General features: G+C 43.6%; 1 protein-coding gene across 4 annotated transcripts in view; it reads left to right on the top strand.

Moving 5' to 3' along the window:
* The window catches only part of IPO8 (importin 8), a 50912-nt gene extending 43940 nt beyond the window's left edge, over nucleotides 1-6972 (top strand). For all 4 annotated transcript variants that reach the window (XM_056340184.1, XM_056340183.1, XM_056340185.1 and 1 more), the window contains exon 25: nucleotides 576-6972. In XM_056340184.1, coding sequence (XP_056196159.1) covers nucleotides 576-673 — 98 coding nt within the window. In that variant the 3' untranslated portion in view covers nucleotides 674-6972. The remainder of the gene's footprint in view (nucleotides 1-575) is intronic.
* Nucleotides 6973-21137: the final 14165 nt, after the last annotated feature.

Below are 21137 nucleotides of genomic sequence, written 5' to 3' on the forward strand. Positions count from 1 at the left end.
GCTTATATTATTCCTTGCCTGGAAGTGTGTGTTACTCGGAGAGATTACTGTTGCTTCTAATTAATTGCCTTCTTATTGATGTGTGCTGCTGTTTGAAGAGGTTATGAACTAGTTTTGCACAATCTGACATTTGAAATGAAGAGCAAATTAAGGCAATACCTAGCTGTCAGCCAGGCATTTGATGAAGAAAATACTATAGATTATTATGTGTCTAACAGTTTTGTAACTTTTAAACTGCTAACATTGCCTTCACAGTCAGTGCAGGGTTTTAGAAGTTTAGGAAGCTTTCATCATGGAAAATAAATTCAGATTTAATCAAAAAGCATGCAGAATAGTGTAACAGACTGATTCTGTAAAGGATTAATTTCTCAGCTCTGTTGTAGAGCTGTGTGTTTTTACACACTGAGAGAAAATTTCAGTGTAATTTATTACTGTCACTGCATTTAGGGAATGAAATTTCGATTCAACTGAGAGTTTTTTCCACAACTTTGCATTCTTAGCTGTGCTGTATTGTCTCTGGCAAAAGCATTCTTCATGGACTATTTTTCTTATCCTTTCCTTTCTTTGAATTCTAGAGTCTAAAACAATAGAACAACAAAGTGGCTACACATTTGACAACAAAGGACTGATCACAGCATTTAACTTTGCTGGAAGTACTCCTGGTGGCAACTGAAGGATCAGCTACAAAGGCCAATGGGAAAGGTCTCATTGTTACATTGTCTTGAAATCATCGTGACTTCTGAGTGATAGGGGAGAGTAATTTAATGCTGCTGAAGGTTTTCAGGAAAATAGCAGTGTGCTTCCCCCACCAGAATGCTTTTTCTAACCAGCTACTGTAATGTACAAATTCTTGTGGTGTTTTTATAATTTGATGGACTGAAAGGAAACATTTGTCCTCAAGGAACCTGAATGACTGGGAAGGGGCCAGGCTGCATCTAATTGCGTTGTACTTCTCAGGTTTTTGCTGTGCAGAATTGATAGATTCATATGGATAACAGTGCCTTCTGTTGTACATGGATTGCCCGAACAAATGGATTTTGGAGTGCATTATAATTTTTTAAGTGTAAGGACATTTCTTGATACACTGTAAGCCTTGGTTCCATGTTTTCCAGTCACCTGCTTTTTACTGCTCGGTTTAATTGTTCTTTGGTTGCATACACATTGCTGGATTCAGAATATTATCTGATCTTCCCTATTTGGTGCAGACCAAATTTGTAGAGGGAGGCATCTGTTGGAGTTACAGAGCATACACTGGTTACGTCAAAGGATCATAATGAAATTGCAGTTTTCCCTTGATGCAGTAGTATTAAATTATTTCTCTTAGCCATGAAATCAACTCGCTTAAGTTACGATGGCATGCATGGCAGGTGGTTACCCTAAATCTACATTGATATTACCTCCTGCCTGGACAAGTGTTGTGGCCCTTGCATGTAGATGTTCTACATGACAACTTTTTATTTCCACTATTTTTGATGAATATTGAATTTTTCTTGGGATTCTGTAAACCTCTTTTATGGTTTTATTCATTCATTACCATTCCAGTGGTAGTACTGAATAATGTGGTACAAAATATTTACAATACGTTATTTATCTTAATAGAAGAAAAACAGCTCCAAACTTATTTCTTCTTACTCTTACACTTCTGTGATTGTATTTCTGGTCTGCATTCCATTTGGCTCTTCTTGTCCCCTGCTGAGATTTCATTATCTGCCAGATTTCTTCCTAAATTTCAAAGAATGGTTTCTCTTAAATTGAAACACATATAACAAGGTGTTTGTGAATATGTTCATTTAGTGAGAAACTGACAACAGTACTAACTTGAATAGGTACCCCTCCTTTAGATCTATTGGGATCGCAGTGGTATAGCCAAAATAAGTAGGGGTGGTTTAGAATGTGAAGTTTGGATTTGAGATAAAATGTTGAGACCAGATTTTGTCTCTAAGTGTTAATTTCTTTATGACTTAAAACTATTTAAGCACATAGCGATAATGTATTTCTTTAAAGCAGTGCCTCAACAGAGAAGTCAAAGCCCTTCCCATACCCCCATCAAGTTTAAAACAACTGTAGTGTTCAAACAACAGGTTGCTGGCCCTGCACTGTGCTGAACCTTTATTTTTTTTATATGTCAGAGTAATTGTAGTTTAGTCTGATAAATCTGCAGCACTCTATACCTTGGCTTCTGGAAAAGGCTAAAGTGTCTCTGCCTGTTCATTGCCCCATCCCCTAGAATTTCCTTCGCCTGGCAGCTGTGGGGCAGAAGGTTCCCCGCTGCTTTCCTTTTTCCTGCCCCGATGTGTCAGACTCTTTCTGGTGCTGTTCTCTGCTGCTGCTTGCTTTGTTTTTTTTCTTTCTGCTCCCTGCCCCCCCTCCCCCAGCAGCTGCAGAGTGAAGTTAGCCTGGTTCATGTAGGTTTTTCACTGCTGCTAGCCACTCAATAGCGACAGTGAAAATTTCTCTTTTAGATCCGTTGAACATATGGGAACCTGAGAATTCCGGGGTCTGTATTTCCAAAAGGGAACAATACATTGAGCTGTGATGGACAGGCTCTTTAAGCTCAAGCAACAGAGGGATGGGACATCCTTTGTTGGAAGGTCAGGCCACAGAAATTATAAGTCACTTTTGTTAATTTAGGCCTGAGGGTGTATTGACTGAGATGGCTGGAAGGCATTGCATCCAGTTTGTTCATGAGTTTCTCAGAAATCATAGAAGTTTTGAAATCCTTCATGAATTTAAAAAATGTTTTGGGGAAGTTAAGGACACATGGACGATCTCTCTTTTAGTGACAAACTGAAGTGGCAGGTAAACTGTTTAAGCCCTGTATAATTTTATTTTTAAAAAATGAGATTGTCAAGTTGGGTTTCTTTCAAAGCCTTTTTTACACTGGCATGCAGAGTAGAAGAGGGATTTATTTTTCTTCTGCTAATGAGGTTGCTTGCACAGTCACAAGCTGATATTTAGGAGTTAATGTGTTCAAGGAGAAATCTGCTTTTGCATAGCAGCATCTTTGTGTCACTCAGCTGAACTATGGCTGCTCCCTAGTTCTGCTTCTTGTATACTTTTCAGATCAACTGCCAAGAAAATTTCATCCAGATGTTTCTTACAAGGGGTTTAATCAGCAGCGTGGAGTCAGGAATCTTTGTTGTCTGTTCTGCAGTGGGGGTTAGAGATGTCTGAGGGAATGGCATGTAAAAAGGTTAAATGCCCTTCCCTTCCCAGGAGACTCGTGAGCAAATGTTTCTACTGGCAAAAGCAAATGTTAATTATTTTATTCCTTTTTTTGAACAGGGTTTTCATCCAAAAAGATTTATTGGGCTCTAGCCTCCGCTTTAACATACGGTTCTCTTTTAACATGATAAATATCCGTTTGTACATGATCATAAATAGGTAATGGATTTTAGGGATTTCTTTCTGAGCTGTGTCCAGCTTTGTACTACATTAAAGGGAGAGTAACACAAATGTGCATTACTGTCTCACTTTGAAGCCAAGGTGATCATGGAATATCAGATACCAGCATCAGCCAACCAAGCAGCGTGTATTTGCCATTGGAAGTACAGAAAATCCTGACTGTATTGTAAAATAAAACAAAAGCTGATAACTGCTGACCTATGTTGCCCCATGCCCACGTTCCCAAGGTGTGAGGGTGACTCATATGGGCACCATGGGGGCTTTACATAGGAAGTTAGCATTATGTAGGTTATAATCATAGCAAATGTTAACTTACATAAGCTGCTTTTTCAGAAAAAAATCATCTGATCCTGGGTATTGAGTTGTATATGCTGTTTTGTCACTCTAGAAAGGAAAACAGGAATCACCACATGTTTTGGGTGCTTCTTTTTGCTCTCCCTCTTTCAAAGTTGAAATACTTGGTTTGCTTTCATGACAAAGCAAAATCTTCAATCAAAAATGGCCAGCTCCAGGAAAAGTGCTGAACATCAAGCTAAGGAATAAGCTAAATAAACCTAAACCCCAACAATCCCCCAAAACCCACAGGTGCACAGTCTGATTGAAATAAATGTGCTTTGGGAGTGTAAGTCAAAATATGTAAAGAATGTTACCCAAAATAATACTGTGAGATTCTTTGCTTTAGGGAAAGGGTGCCTGTGGGGTGTCAGAGAGACATGAAATGAACTGCTTTAGGACATGCCCTTTGCCTGTGAAGTCCAGGCAGCTTGTGACTCTGGATTCCATCATACATTGTAGAGGAGAGAAGTAGGACAGTAGAGATTTTGGGGCTTTTTTTTTTGGTAACTATTAAGCAAGAGTCTGTCTTGAGACTTTCATGAGCCAAAGGAATTGTCGACAACATGAATGGTTAACTGTCTTTTGTTGCCAAAATACTTTTCAGCTTTTTTTCTTCTGTTCTTTCTTTCTGTTATCAGATATTTTAGGGGATATTCAAAATACCTGTAATGGTAAAGCTTAAACAATTTTTTTAAAATCCTGTTGTTCTTGAAGAAATACAACTTATCCATTGCATTTCTATCTAGAGAACAAAGTCTCGTATTTAACACATGCAGATGATACAGAACTACAAAAACCCCTCACTTGTGCCTGTGGTTTGATGAGCCTTTCTGTGATTTACTTCTTAATATGGGTACTTTGAAATCCCCACACCTTGTACTGAAATTTTTCCAAGGGATAGGCAAAAGTGCACTATGTAGTGGAGTACCCAGTCCTAGTTCTAAGATATACCCTAGTCAATCTTTTGATAATGTTTGACAGTCTGGTGGTCAGTTCTTCAAGGAACTCCATGTCTGATCAAGGATATTCTTCAAGTCCACCAGACTCTGTATCCTTGCAGTGGACAGAGAATTGTATTTCCCTCATCACAGGAAGGCATACAGCAGGCACGGCTATCAACTTCTTGATCTTATGAGTGAAAATAGCATTCTTTTCTCTTGGATGTCAAATCTTACCCTAAATGGAAGTGATACAGTAGAGATGGATGTTCCCAGTTTGTTAAAGGAAGCCAGACGCTGTTCCAGATACCAGAAAGTCTTAGCATAAAGCCATATTGTAAAGAGGATATGTGAACAGGCCAAGCTGCTTGCTTTTGACACCTCTTCTGCTGTTTCTGTAAAACCAACCAAACAAAACCAATGTAAGATGAAAGAGAACTAAAGCAGTGCTTGTGCACTAGACAGGTAGAAACTTCCCTGGCCTGTGGACCCTAATCCCAATACTCCCTGCAAATGCACTCAGATACTTTTCAAATAGAATATGCAGCATCTGTGTGGATATCAGTACCCTGAATCTGACAGCCATTAATGAGAGGCAAAGAGTGTTTTTTTTCTCTAACAGGAAACATGCATCCCTTTAAAAAGTCTGGGAACCTCTTGTCCTGGCTGATGAGCAGTCACCGACAGGAGATACTCAGTGGGATTACAGCCTTTTCTTAAAGGCTGTCAGCATACCTCCTCCTAAAGGGCTGCCTAGAGTGCTCCATGTCTAGGGAACTAACTGATGAACGCTCCCCGACTAAAGAGTTTCGAGGATCAGCAGTTTGGAGAGAATCTGCAGGTGTATGTAATTGCGATGAACTGGGAAAGCATCCATTTAAATTGAGGTGATGTGTTTGATATGATCACAGATCTGTAGTGTTCCTGATGTTGGCTGGATCTTCTCGAGGAGCATCCAAGAACTTTGTTCCATGACTTTCTCCAGGAAGAGAATGTGCTTGGGCAGCCCCAAATTTGGTGCAATGCTTTGAACTTGGGATCAGAAAGTAATTTTGATTACAAGCTGGTAGTTGTCCATATTAGAAAAATGAAAGTGGTATATTAATAGTAGGATTCTCTTTATAGGCTGCATAGGGGTTCACAATTTTAAGTGCTTGGCTACATGTATGGTGGGGTAGGAGATGAACTTTCAGCTGCATTGATTGCTCCAATGTCAATACAACAGTGTCACCTCCAGGACTGCCCTGAGGTGAATGGAGAGTGTTGGTCAGGGGCTGCCTGCTGCACCATCCAGGATTATGTTAGATGAAGTGAAATGCAAAAACTGAAACGTTGCTTGATAGTTGAAGCTGTTGAGCAACATAAGTGTTTTCTGGAAATGAGATTTTAATATTATCTTCAGTTATGTTTTAATTTTCAGGTTTCTTGCCCTTATGCAAAATACAAAATTACCGTATGACATGGGCCTATTGATTTTTCACAGGACTGTTTACCATCAAAGGTGTTTATCCAAGAATTGTTCCTCATTTTTAGGTATCTTCAACATGTCTGTTGGTAAAGTTGCACATAGCCCTCTTCCACTGCTTTCTATGCACAGAGATCTTGGAAATGAACTTAATGAAAGGAGGAAAATCAGTGCTTTGAAAAGAACAGACTAGCAGACTATGCATAAGCAGGTTATTTTTAGAAAACAGAACAACTATGGTCTGTGCAGAAAATTTGAAACAATAAATATTTATACAAAAGTGCATGAGGTAAAGAAATGAATATAAGACAATATAAGCAAGACTCTATTCTTTGATCACAGCTGTAATGTTTTTTTTTCCATTGCCAAACAATGTGTGAAAATTGCTTTTGATTGCATGTGCTGTTAGTAATGTGCTTAACATAAATCATCTGAAATGTTTTTGGGCTCAAAAAGAGACCAAAGAGGCCATGCAGATTTCTTTTGATATGAAAGGCAAAGATATGAGCCGATGCCTGCAGTGACTAGGGGGAGACCGCTATGTGCTACATTAGCAGATTGAATTGCAGGATCATCACCTTTGTAATGAGCCTAAAATAGTGAACTGTGGGTTGGCTTTGAGGGCAAGAATTGACAAATGCAAAACATGCATTGCTGACAAGAAGAACTTCTTCCTAGCTTAAAGAATTCTGTACAGTGTTCTCTTAAGCTGTGCTGAATTTGCTTCAAAAATAGTAATAAATCTTATTGCTTAGGTCGAATGTTACATCTGTTGTGTATTTATATGGGAGGAATAATGTTTCTGAAAAAAATGGAACATGCCACCTACCGAGGACCCCAGTCTCATTTTATAGCCTCTCCTCATACAGCCATAAAGCTTATTTGCAAGAACACCCCAGAATTAAACAAATGTGTGTATTATCTAGAGTTATGTGCACTGTGTAGCAGTGGGTGTTTGTTAATTTCAGACTTGTGAAGGCAACTATTCACATGCACACTTTGCCTGCGAAAGAACATAACTGACATTTGATGTAGATAAGATCATTACAGCTCATCCAAATACAATTCTCAGAATATCAAACTAGTGAAGATAGTCATCTTGCAGTCCTGAGAGAGGAGGTTGTGCCGGAGCTGGGACCAGTCTTCCGTGTGTGGAATTAATACAGAAGATAGTTTTACCAAGCCTCCACAGGACAAGAGATCAATCCTGCTGGAACTGTAAGCCTGATGTTTATATCAGTGGAGTATTTCCCTGACAGTGAGCTGCTGAAGTAGACCGTTTGCTAAATTGCACTGATTGATAATGCTTGCCCTTTTCTGTATGGGGCATTTCTGTGAATCCCTCACAGTCCCTCCAAGAGCAGTGGTTAGTGGCCCATTTTTGTAACTGGGGAGGCTGATTTAGTGTAGTTTGCCCAAAGCCATAGCAGCATGTTGCAGCTGGCATGAGAAATTAAAATTCTGGCTGTATAGAAGTGCCTGGGAGTTTTGCCATTGACTCTAATGGAGCCAGGATTTCACCCAAGAAATTTGCTCAGTCCTAGTTGTTTGGATCACTGCTAACACCTTCCAGAGCAGCTCTGCCAGAACATACTTAATTGATGAAATCGCTTAGTAACAGTGAGTTCTTCTATTGAGCTGCAATTTCATCTGTCTAGCAGTGACATTGTTTAATCGTATCTTGTGTGGGTTGCTTGGTATGATGAGTTCTTCTCTAGAAAAATGGTTCTCAGCTAGGTGACAAATGACATGCCAATTGCTTATTCCTCTTGAGGCTTTGAAGTGCACCTGATGACGTGGGAGCAGAACTCCAGGTAACCTGCAGTATCCTCTGTGCCATGTATCAGGGTGTTGGGAAGCTTATAGTCTCTCTGCAGGTATTAACAGGTATGCTGGATCAGTTGTGAAGGTGTAGGTTGTGATTGCCACTTTTAACAGGCTCTAGTGAGTGTATTTTTTTTACCAAAGTAAATGTATGGCTCCTGTGCTGCTTCCTGTCCTCTGACAGAGAGTTGATCTTTTAGCCAGAACCACATTCTTAGGCTGAATATTAACTCCAAACCTCTTAAAAATGTCATGTCTTTTGGTCAGTCACCAGCAAGGGTGAAAGATGGTTGCTGTTTGCTTTCTCTTGTTATCAGGCATGTTAAATGAATAATTTAAACCATTTAATTCCCTGTTTGATTAAATCACTGGGACTTCAATCAATCCCATGCAGTTTCCTACTGAATTTAAGGGTTTGTTCTGGGAGAGCTCAAGCTACGTGGATTTGTGTGTACATCAGGAAAGCTCTCCATACTCATACAAATGAGATTGAGTAACATAGAGTCTGGAAAGGTTGTATCCGTATATGAATAATGGATGGTTTCCTTTTTTATTAAAGATGTCTGCCGATCTCTCAGCACCTTGTAGACAGAGTATGCAGCTGCAACAAATGAGGGTGCCTGAAGCAGCTTCAAAGTCTCCCTATTAAGTACCAGGAACCTGTACTGTCCTTTTCAGCACAACATGCCTTGCCTTGCACCCGACTGCCTCGGCAGGTTGTTGTGCAAGGAGCAGTAATGGAGCCCGACGGCTGCACCTTTGTGCAGGGATTTGACCACAGCTGTGGGGCTGACACTCGGGCCTCAGCAGCAGTTGTGGCTGTGTTCTGGAAGAGCTATGTCTGTGTGGAGAAAACATACCCTGTGTCGCATTTTCCTCCTGCCGTAAGTGTATCTTTCTGGAAGATGCGGGGGGAGGGGGTTAAATAAAACAGCAACAAGAGTGATTGGAGAACACAGCAATGCATCTGACCCTGCACTGAACGGAGCCAGCTCTCACCACCCATTCCTGTGCGCAGACCACTCAGAAATGTGTTAGCGTGAAGTGAGATTGAACAGACACATGAAGTATAGTTCCTCAGTATCAGGATCATAGCTGTTGAGTCCAGACAAACAAGAATCAGCTCAGGGTGAACAGCGTAATTAGCTCAATTTGTATTACTGTTTTGAAGAAAGACTGACAGGATCTGTCTGTGTCATTTGGGGGGTGGGGGTGGGGGGGTGGAATCAACCCGGCCAGGAGAGAGTCCGTGCACAAGAAGTTCCCTGAGCATTGATTTCACTGGAAGAGCAAGCATGGAAATTGCTCCAAGGAAGAGTTACTACTCCTGATGTGCAGTTCAGAATGTTTAATCAAAATTGTTAATCAAAAGGTTTACTGATTTCATGAAGGTAGGACTAAGGTAAAGAAGGTTGCTAATACTTTCCCGTTGCCCTCATCTGGTCTGTAAGTATGGCTGCTCACGGAACCCAGGGCTGTCTGAGCCACCAGGCTGGAGGAGCTAAAGGACGTTCCCAGTTGCCGAAGGTTGTTCTGCCAAGGAGGGAGAATTCTGTAGTGTCTCAGGCTGCCTCAGTTCTTGTGGTTGCTTCTTTCTAACAGTTGTGAAGACACTTTTGATTGTTTAATGGGATTTTCTTTTACTTAGTGATTGATACTCTTCTAATAAAATGCACATACTGAAAACCACTGCCACTGCGTGGCTGAAGTAGCATCTGTTTGTGGTGGCAAATCATGCCTGGCTGCTGTCACAGAAGGGTGGGTGAGAGTGCTTCTGTTTGCCTTCCATCTGCTCTAATTAGGCTTCGTTACCCTCTCACTTTGCTGTCTGTTCCGGAGCTGTAGGATGCAGTGGTCTTCCAGGGCATCAGGATCTTGCCTTAGACCTTCAGCTTCTGCTTGTTGTAAGCAAAGAAATAGCCTCGATTGTGATTTTGGATGGCTCAGTCTTCCTCTCACATGTGCACCTCCTGGGGCTTTGTGGCTGTGAGCTGCTGAATTGGGAAGAAATGTGGAGTGATGCCAGATTCCTCTGTCAATAGATAGTCCCACAAAGCATAGATTATTAATCATGAGATTATTTTACTATTCTGTTTCTTTTTGTGTATTGTGTAATAATGTTTTTAAATAGGTTTTGAGCAATTTTTTTCAGTGATTCAGTGCCCAGTTACTGAACTGGGGCCCAAATCCTGATTGAATGGAATTCTGTAGCTATACAGCAGGTTGGGGGAGATGCAGACAAATCCAAGGTTAACTATGACAAGGAAAAAAAGAGTATTGCTTTGTTTATAAACTGTGAATAGTCAGTTTATTGCTTCATATACATGTTCTGCTCCTGATTTGGGGGGAGAGATTTAATTTTCTTTCACTTCTCATTTGGATATGGAGTTGTAGTTGACTTTTAACTCCAGGTTTTACTTTATGACAGTACTGCTGCAGGAAAAAAAGCACCCGCTATTTAATCTCAAAAGACATGTGCTAGTTTATTTTGTTGCCATCTTTGTGGCTTTCATCCAAGGTTGCTTGTGTTACGGGATGCCCGAGTCCAAGATTTATTCTGTTGCAGGAGATTGCCTAACAGGACACTAATAGTTCATAATCTAATGAATTTCCAAAGCCATATTAAAGCACCGGGAAGCATTTTATACATTGTGAAACAGAAATCATTCAGGAAAGTAATTTTGTACAGTATTTTCTTACTGGTTTTTTTTTAGTATTCCCTTTTTGGTTGAAGAAAAATAGGGTGGAAAAAAATTGCCAACAATGGATATGACTTTTAACAACACACAGGTGAGCACTAGTACATGTAGTGCTAATGGGGAGATAAGGAAAAAAATAAGCACACTACCTGATTTTAGGCACCCAATTTAGTTTAGAAGGCTTATCTTAGTTTTTTGTAGGAGAGTGGGGGATAGCCAGAGTTGTGCTCCTAAGCCATCGAACACTCTAAGTCTGCCTCTGGCAAAGCCAGATTCCTTCCTTCTCTTATAAAGCAAGCTCAGGGAAATGAGCCATCCAGGTTGGGTGGGTAATTCTGCTAATGTAAGTATACCCTTGGTGGGTTTATTTGGAGGGGAGAGAGAAACACTCAGGAGGATTATAACCAACGGTAATTAGAGAAGAAGAGCCTCCACTCCTTGTTTGCTGATTGTGTGCAAGTGTATAGTCAGTTTTGCCGTTGCTTGTACATAGGAGAGACCGAAACACGAGTAATTTGATGCATACGCTTTATCTTGCTAGAGTAAATTGCAGCCTTTCCTTGCCCAGGAGCTGAGCTCTTCTGTTTTACAGTGTGTTATGTTGCCTTAGTTGCACCATCTATTGTGATGTTTTTGGTGCTTTTTGGTTTTGTGTTTTACTGCGGATGCTCTAACCCAAGTAACTGATATGACAGCATTCAGGTCAGCAGCTCATCAGTGAGTGCTGTGGAAGATAATCTGTGAATGTCAAAGTTGCAGGACCTTGAAAAAAGGCAATCAGCGGGAACAGCTTGGAAATCTGCTGAACAAAAGCACCTGAAGGTAGGCAAGGTTCTGATTATGAGGTACGGAATGTGTCGAGCCCCTGGGCATGTGGTGACCATTAGCCTGTTCTTTAGAATTAGGGGAAAACCCTAAAGAAGGGAAACATATAACCCATGGGGGATGTATGTTACAGAGCTGGATTTTCTATAATTTTTTATTACTATCCCTGCTTGAGAACTCAGAATCACTGGGTAGTTCAGGTCAGAAGGGGACTTGGGAGGTTTCTAGTCAACCTGCTGCCCAAAGCAGGGTCAGCTTGGAGATCACAGAAGATTGCTCAGGATTTTATCCAGTCAATCTTACTGCTCTTTCTGTAGGATGAGCAGGGGAAATTCAGGGTTAGCAGTGGCAGAATGGCTTGGCTGGGCCATGTGGGCAGAGATGATGAGGAGGGCAGGTGTTTGACTTGTTCAAAATGTGATAATGGCAATAATCTTTAATGAAGTGCCTCTGCTTCAGACAGTCTGAAGATAATTACACTTTGCATTTGAATGGAAATGAGCAGAAAAAGCAATAAGTATTAGGCATGAGTCCCACCGCCATGCAATTTCTAACTCTGGAAACTACAGCTTGCTTGAAGTAGCGTTAGCTTCAGTTGCAAGGGTATGTAATTTCCTCAGAGCAGTCCAAACGCTGAAGCATGAGTTATAGAGTTCTGTGTTGTCATGAACTACAGAGTTGTGTGGGAGGGGGAGGTATAAAAGGAGAACCTACAGGAGAAATGAGTGTCTGGATTGCAAAGTGTCAGCAGCTGTCTAGTGAGTTCTGCTTGCTGAGGGAAGCAGGTGGCTTATTATTCACAAGAGAAGAACGAGCATCTCACTGACAAAGGATCTAAGCATGGAAGAACAAGATGAACGGAGGGATCCCCAGAGGTTTCAAGGGGATGGGTTGTGACCCTCATGTTCTTAACCTTTTCCAGGATGACAAAGCACACTGGTGAAGGAGAGAAGGCTGGAGAGGGAAACACTGGCCTTTGAAGGTTGAGGAAGGCACCTGCAGCCATTTACTTGATGTTACTGCAGGGGAAAGTAGAGGCATGTTTCTGACCCTGAAACTGTTTGCTCAGCCCTGGTACAGAGGTGCGTGGCCAGCACCGCTGTGCCTTCCAGTGTCAAGCCTTGCCATCAAATTTTGGTTTCTTTGCAATGATCTATCGATGAGAGGTGCAGGTGTATTGTCTCTTTATGGATGTACTCAAAGCCGGATAGGGGACACCAGGCTGTAGGAAGATCTAGATGAAAACGTGGTGGTGAAGAAGAGGGAGCACACGGACATACAGAAGTTTAGAGAGAGGATAGAGCGCTATCGACGCAGTTGCAGAGCCCGCATTTGCTTCTTCACAGCGTTTTCGAACACGCTTGTAACTCTCCCCTAGATTCCTCTGTCACTTGTGGGGGAAACGTTCTTCCTCCCGGCGCAGAGCCGGAGCCTGCCAGGTGCAGCCGCAGCGCTGCCACCGCGCACCCGAGCGCCGCGGCTCCTCCGGCGGCGCCTTTTCACCGGGCGGTCCCGCCCGCAGCGGCTCCGCCAGAGGGCGCGGGCGGGGGCACCGCTCTGGGAGCGGCCCCGGCGCTGTGCCCGCCTTTAGCGCGCTGTGCCCTTGATTAATGCGGCCTCGGCGCTGTGCCCGCCTTTAACGCGCTGTGCCCGCCTTTAACGCGCTGTGCCCGTGATTAATGCGGCCTCGGCGCTGTGCCCGTGATTAACGCGCTGTACCCGCCTTTAACGCGCCGTGCCCGTGATTAACGCGGCCCCGGCGCCGTGCCCGTGATTAACGCGCCGTGCCCGTGATTAACGCGCCGTGCCCGTGATTAACGCGCCGTGCCCGTGATTAACGCGGCCCTGGCGCCGTGCCCGTGATTAACGCGCTGTGCCCGTGTTTAACGCGGGTCCGGCGCCGTGCCCGTGATTAACGCGCCGTGCCCGTGATTAACGCGCCCGCGGGCGGGGCGGGGCGGGCGGCCGCGCCGCTGTCCGTGGTGCTGAGGCCGCGGCGGGCTCCGGGGGGCTCCGGGAGCTCCGGGTGCTGGTGCTGCTGGGCTGAGCCTTCGGCCGGGCGGCCGTCGCAGGTTCTCTGCGGGCTTCCTGCTCGCTCGTAAAGATTGACTGCTCCATAACCTTCCTGTCTGTAATCCCTCCGTGTCATTTCTCAAATAGCTTGGCTCTGTGGCCCACTGGAACCCAGAGATTTTCACCATGGTGCACAGCCCTGGTTGGAGGTGTTTAGAGTTACCTTTCATATTTCCTTGCAGAAAGCTGCCATTAGTGAAATAACTATCCCCTAAGCTGAGCACAGTGGGGACTTCTCAGGGAGATCAGTCTTCTGAAAATGGCTGTGCTACACCAAAGCAAGGAGCAACTCTGCTCATACCATCCCAACACATTGTCAGAGTTGCAAAGCCTGAATCCTTAAAATCCTGACTGAACTGATATAGCTGAGCTTCTGCATGCTCTTGATTACAATACTTGATTGCTTAGAACCGCTTACAGTAGCTAAAAATATCTGATATATTCAAGCTATCAATGACACATCCAGCACATAATATGGGATGCCACCCACTGGCTTGAAAGATTTATTATTGTCTTTGCCGTGTGCCTGACTTGCTACAGAAGGCAGGAGACAGTCAGGGGCAACACTGAAAGAAAGAGGGTCCCTTATTACTTACCTAACTTGTTGGGTCAGTTTATGGTTCAGAGTTCTGTAGTACTAAAAGTTCTTTGTGAAGTGTGATTATTTTTTTTAAATTGGTGCAATCTCTCTGATAGCATTGGAGAGCTGCTTCAAGTACAGCATTTCCTAGGAAAGCTGTTAGCAAAGGACATTTCTGTAGGTTTTGTCACATTCTTCTGACATTGGTTTGCTCTACAGCAACCTTTAGGTCCATGAGAAGATCACATTGGGTTCAGCTGTACCATTCTACAGGTGAATGACATTTAAAGATGTAATGCTCTTAGAATAAAGACAGATTTATTTTTCAGTTTGACGTGTTTGTGGGTTCCTTCCAACAGAGTATGTATGCCAGTCAGGCTCAGGGAAGAAGAGATCTCAACACCCACTATCACCTGGATTCCCTAGGCCAACTGAGCATCCAAGGAAGGAGCATTTGAGAGGAGAAGATCCTAGATCTCTACATGTGATTTCTGATGCTGTAATCACTATCAAGCATCTCTTTTGTCAGTTTTCTGAAAAGTGCTTGTTAGCAGTCTAGGATGCTTTTTCCTCCTGCTTCTACCTTTGTCTTGCATTTGGCCCTGTTTCTATTTAATTCAGGGAATGACAGGATGCCGTTCTCCGGAGTGGCAAACCTTGGTTCTAGGAGTCACAAAGTTGCCTTGCAGCTCTCGGTGTACAAGAGCTTTACTTCTGTATGTGTTGCTCCCTTCACTTGCAGGAAGGGTGTGAAGTTGCATCTACAACAGTCTTGCTTTTGGTGTGAGGGCTTGTCCTCAGCATTATTGTTAGCATGAGACATTTATGCGTTGCATATGATTCTAGAAATCTCTGCTTCATTTTCCCCACATGTTCAAATAATGGCCATACAAAGGAGGCTACTCATCTTGTCTGTGCCAAGCAAGAACTCATTTCTGCAACTGATGTGCCATCACCCAGTTTTTGCCTGCAGGACTATGTTCTGCATAGGAAAAGTCAGCTGCAGAGGAAAAACTCCGAGAGTGAAGTACAACCATTTATAAACCTTCTGTAACAAAATGCAAAAAGTGTTTCCCATTGCAAGTCATGTGGCGGGGCTTCTATCATTATGATTTTTCATCCCAAGATCAGGTCAGGCAGAGCTCAGCTAGCCATCAAGATGATTTTCATTCTGTATGTCACCTATTTAGCAATTTGTCATTCCCAGAAGGCTAAATTTTTGGTTAGGTTTGATTGCATGAAGTGACAGGTGTAGGCTTAGCTTCCCTTTTCTTTGCAATATTCAAAACTGAATTGATGGTGGTTGCAGAAAGATACCAGATATCTTCAGACACCAAAACATTTAAATCCAGATAAGAAATGATTCTGTCAGGCCAGTATATTCTGCCAAGTGGAAGAGAGCTTCATTAAAGCAGAGCAATGCCTGTTATATCCCTGTTATGAAACACTAGTTTTCTGACCTGATTATTCATATGGAGATTTTAGACAGAGACATGGAGCACCTCCTTTTCCAAAGATATTCACCTCCTAGTTTCCCTGGTGTCTGGTGTGACTAGACCCCAGGAAAATACTATATGTGCCTTTTCTTCCCTGTATAGCAGGAAGTTGCCAGTTTTGCATTAGCAGAGGAATGAGAGTTTGATGGAGCCCCCTCTATGCTCCACTGTGATATGAGGTTATGCAGTAAATTTACAATGGCTTCTTCTGCCCAGCAGGATCCCCACCCTAAGACTGTGTGACAGATGTTCTGGTTTTGGAGCACATGCCTAGGTAATATGTCTGTGATTAAAGAGGCAACAGATTTGTCGTGGCAGCATGTTTCATCCTAATGAACAAGGACAAGGGTCTGACTTACCTAATCTAGTTGGCCCTGCTCTGACCAGGACGTTGGACTAGAATGACCTGCAGAAGTCCCTTTCAGTTTGAATCATTCCATGATTCTAATATAGCTGCCTGAGCATATAGCCAGACTCGAGGGTGCTTCATACCACCGGTGCTGGAGCCATTGCTGCTGCAGCTACTTTTGGCCAGAGGTTTGTCTCCTAGTGCTGCCTGCATTTCTCCTGATGAGCGTGGAGGCACTTGGAGATGCAGTTTCGGGGACCGTGCTGTGGTGTGGCCGACTGTGCAGTCTGAACACTCTAGTTTGTGTCAGTGCTGACAGGCCTCTGCCTCCCTGCAGCCCGCGCTTGGTTCTCTGCCTGCACCATGAATGTGGCTGGCTGACCACCTTTCTGCAGTACTTGCACCAAAGAAGAACCCCTTCTGCCAGACAGAGCCCCTTCGGGCAGCTCTGCTGCTTTGTGAAAGGCTCAGGAATCTCCACATGTGAAAACTTAAGGCCACCCCCAGCCCCACCTGGTGATCCATTGCTCTTCACCATGACTGGGTCAGTCTCTGTGCTTCTCACAGAGTTCCTGGTTACCCAAGCCACTCCAAAATTATTCTGTGGGAAGTCTTGCATCTTTACTGGAATGCAGATTTTGTTCCATTGCTTCTGAACAAGGTAAATCACACAAGACTTTAACCTTTATTTACTACAAATTGTCTTTCAGTGCTGTGTGCCATGAAACTTCCCCGTAAACAGGCAGGAACTGAAAGAACAGGAATTCCTTTGAGTTATACATAAACCAAGTTTGAGCCCAGATAGTGACATTTATAGAGGCAGGTGACTTGTTGAATAGTATGCTCAACTGCAAGCCACGATCCTAAATGTCAGCCCCGGAATGCCATAAATCCTATCTAAAAAGTGAGCAGATTGTTTTATGTTTCAACATGCTAGCCCAAAGCTCCACATAAGAAAAGAATAAAGAGTGTGGGTGGCATAATTGTTACTTTTTTATATCCCAAACATACGCTTCTAGCAGTCAGGACCTCATAAATTTTCCCTTGGTGCTTGTCAGTGTTGCTTTGGTTTCCAACCAGGGGCTTTGAACTCTGCTGGCCCTTCTCCAGAGCTGTGAACGTGACTGCACTGATGTCTGCAGTTTTGGGGATCTAGTAAAAATGCTCCTGAGAAAAAAAAAGCTTAGCTTCTACCAGTGAAAGACAGAACTTGATAGGTAGGATTAAGACTTGTTCCCAGTTTAAATGGGCCTTCCCATACTAATCGCCCTCTCCCTTGTGCTCCCATCCCAACCCCAAGCTGTGGCTATCCTACAGTTCAGCCTTCTTAGGTTTAGCCTTTTGCAGCCTGATCTGCTCCCATGCTTATTTTCCCTACAAGTTTTCCACCTGGTTGGCATTTGAAAATCCTGCTCACCTCCTCAACAGTATCTGTGTGAAGGGTGTCACCAGATGTCGAGACCGTTGGCTTCAGCTGCCCGTTCCGACTTGCGGGTAAGGCTCTGCGAAGCCTCTGACTGTAGCTGCTGGAGAAAGGCTGCTGCAGGGCTGGCTGTGTGCAGGAGTTCCCAGGGAAAAGGGTTTGAATTTATTTAAATTTCATATTATTTTCTTGTTTGTTTTGCCGTATTTCTTTCTTTGAGGGTTTTTTTGGTTTTGTTTCGTTGGGGTTTTTTTAGCCTCCTTGGTGTCACCCAGTAGACAAAGCCTTTTGGTTAACTGTAGGCTGGGGTCTGACTGGTCCTTAGCACTGGCTCCAAAGATTTCTCCTACCATGTGACTTCTGCTTTCCTCTGTTCAGGCCCGCATCCCTGTTCTCACAAACAGGACCCTGAGCACAGCGCTGCTTGGAATTCACCCGAGGAGCCAGATGGCAACACCCTGCCTCTCCCCCGGCATGAGCTGCTTTAACGCTTCAGACTGGGATGCAAGTGCCAACCCGCAAACATCTGCCGCCCATGTGGACTGGGCTGTGAGCAGCAGGTGCAGGCTGGGCTGACGCGCAGGCACGCAGGGTGGGGATGGCGTGGCTGGCCAGCCTTCCTCAGCCCCGGCAGGCCGCAGGGCTCACCAGCTGCTAGCCACTCTCCTAGCCAGGCGCAGCTTGCCCTGGGGAGTTTTCTGTTTGCCTCACAGCAAGCACCCTTGGGTTTATGGGAATTAGTTTTCCCTTACTGAAGCTTAACAAATGCAGCACTTATTTGGGATGTCTCTGATGACAAAGATGGGTGGTGGGGGGTGGGGATGGGGATGGAAATCTGGGCTGGTTTGCACAACCCTAAGCAAAATCTCTCTGACATCTTTTTCCCTCCTTTTGCTGAAAGCAGATTTCACCTTGATAAGTTTAACCCATAACTACAGCTGACCCACCACAGGGATGAATGTCATTTTTACAGAGGAAGAAAAATTACAGGAAGAATTATCTAGTGCTGCATCTTTTCAGTGTAGTAAGTTTTTAAGGTACTCAATTTATACCATTATAACTCTTCAAAATGATCTAAGAAAATAACTTCTGAAGCTCAAACTTTGCTTCCTTCTCAAGTGCAAAGGTTAAACTTTTGTGAAATCTTCATGTTAAACCAGCTAGCAGTTTGTCAGAGGTTTAGGGAGGAGAGAAGGAAATAATATGGAAAGACGATCATGATTTAAGCAGCTGTTCTCAAACAAAGCAGCCTCGTTCTTTTATTTCTATTTATCTAGCCTGTCTTTCAGAGAGAATTTTTTGGCTATTGAAACACATTTATTTAGATCATTCTTTTACGTGACTCAGACCTTGTCAGCCAGTTCCTGGCTTGTAACTACTCGGTTCTGCAACCTTAATATTCTCTTAATGTTGGTTTGTATACCATTTCCTATACTTGTTCTTGGGAGCAAATGGAAAAAAATGAGCTTTTCCCACCATATGGAACCATATGTACCCTTACAGGGGTCAGCAAAATGGCCGAGCTATTTAAACTGAGATTTAGCAGGGACCTCTACTTGAGTCAAGTGTGCAGCAAGACTGCTGAAGAGCTATTTGCTCTGGCAGGGTGGTCTGCAGCCCACAACTGTCAGTGGCCACGGTGAGTGGTCAGCAGATAGTCTGCAAGAGTTGTGTTCAACATCAAAATAAATGTAAGTTAAAGGTGGAATGCCCTGTTTGAAAAATGTAGGGCATGCTGTGGGTTTCCTGTAAACCCCTGGATTGCAGGTTTGGGAATCATTGGTCTGCATGGCCAGCTGCTAGAAGAAGGTGGGGCACCTCCTTTGCTAGCGAGTTCTTCAGCTGGTTGAAGAACCTGAGCTTTGATTTGAGTTGCGGTGGAAGAGTGCATCCACAGGCATACCTCCTGTCTTAGCTCCTGCCTCTCACTCTGTTGCTTGTGCAGGTGGTCGCTTTCTTCTACCTGCAGAACCTGGGTGCTGTCACCAAGAGTGAGGTGACAGGAGAGGTGCTGTCTGTGCATGCTGCTATTCTGTCTTACGCCAGAGTGGTCCCCAGCAGCAGAGAATCACAAAAACAGCCTTGCTTGGTCCCAGGCCCTGCTTTAAATTGGGTGGTGGGCTGTTGGACCTTTTCACTCTAGAGGCCTGGTCCACCTGATATTTTTCTGTTTCTGTATTGTCTAAAGATTGCTCATGCCCTAAGAAAAGCACATTATTCTGCAGAATTTTCTGCATTTCCTTAGGGGTAACCAGCTGAACTGAATGTGGCCCTGGCTAAGAAAAGAGAACAGTAGGGATATTTTTTGGCAGTGCTAACCAGAGCATTGCCAGTAGCTGTTTATAAAAAACAAAACCAAAATCCACAACCCTGACTTTGGGCAGCTTTCTCATTCCCCCTTTCTGGCCTTCTCTAAAGGCTGCTGCTCGCCCATATTGCCCACCTGCTATCTCTGTGACCCTCTGGACTCAGCCAGCCTCTGTTTGCTGAAGCCTGCAGGGCAAACATGTCGTGGCTGTCTAGAAGAATTCTCGTGGCGTTGATCAGCGTCTTGTAAATGATTTTATAAACATCCACTGTGGGTTTGCTGCACACCTTCTGTGAGTGCAGAGATCTCCCATTGCAACAGAGCATGCTAGTGCAAGCCCACATGGGTAACTCAGGGTCTGGTGCAGTGCCAGCAGCTGAGTGTAAACTGCTGGCTTTGGGCACATCCCTTCTGGATTGTGGACCGATTTCCAAGGCAGCAGCATATGCGCTTCTGGGATACAGCATACTACTTCCTTTCGGTGTTTTGAAGCCTTGCTTCAAAGCTTCAAGAGCTTCTAAATAAGGTGGTTGGAGCCTTTCTTAATATTGGTGAAATACTGTGGTTTTCCCTAAATTCATCCTCAATGGCTGGACTAATTTTGCTGGAACTGTCTGAAAATATTTAGCCTAAGGCAAGCCCATTAGATGGAAAATTTCTGCCTGAACACTGAATGTTTGGCAGTTACAAGCAACTGAAATCAAGGTCTTATAAAATGGAGTATAAGGGAAATTTAACTGCTGTCATCTGTGCCAGGTGTCTGCCTATACTAAGGTTTCTGGGTGGATATGCAAGTAATATGTGCAAGTTCATAATACATCCTTTCTCTTTAGGAACCAGCCCTATTCTGGTAAAACTCGTTAAAGTCTATGGAATTACAAGATCATAAATCTAATATAACGCTGGAAAATCAGGCCCTATAGATGTGCTCTGTGTGTGGTATCAATCTATTTGCAGTGTATATATAAACAAGATTTGTGGTGAAATGAGAAAAACAAGCTGCTTGTATATCATCTAGGAACGAGCTCTATGTTGTGCTTAATATTTTCCAGAGACAAATGTGGTGACAGACTTATCAGAAACACTGGCTGAAATGAAGCTGTTGATCCAAACATCCTCATCATCTTTTATCCTAAAGCCAAAGCAAAAATGAGACGTCCCAGTGGGTGTGGGCCATGGTAACATTACTTTTTATCATTATTGTTATTATATTCAGATGTTGGTTGTGTTTACAATTACAGTGCTGGCAGACAGACTCTATCAGAACTGCCAAAGCTGATCATCTAGCCCCAAATCTGATCATATTACTGAGAACAGTCTGGGGGTTTTACAGGGGCCGGAGACAAATTGACTCTTTCTTCCTTGCCAGCTCATCTTGCCGTATCTATTTCAGAGTGAGGCGCGACATCTATTTTA

This window comes from Falco biarmicus, chromosome 5, assembly GCF_023638135.1.
Source record: "Falco biarmicus isolate bFalBia1 chromosome 5, bFalBia1.pri, whole genome shotgun sequence".
NCBI lineage: Eukaryota > Metazoa > Chordata > Aves > Falconiformes > Falconidae > Falco > Falco biarmicus.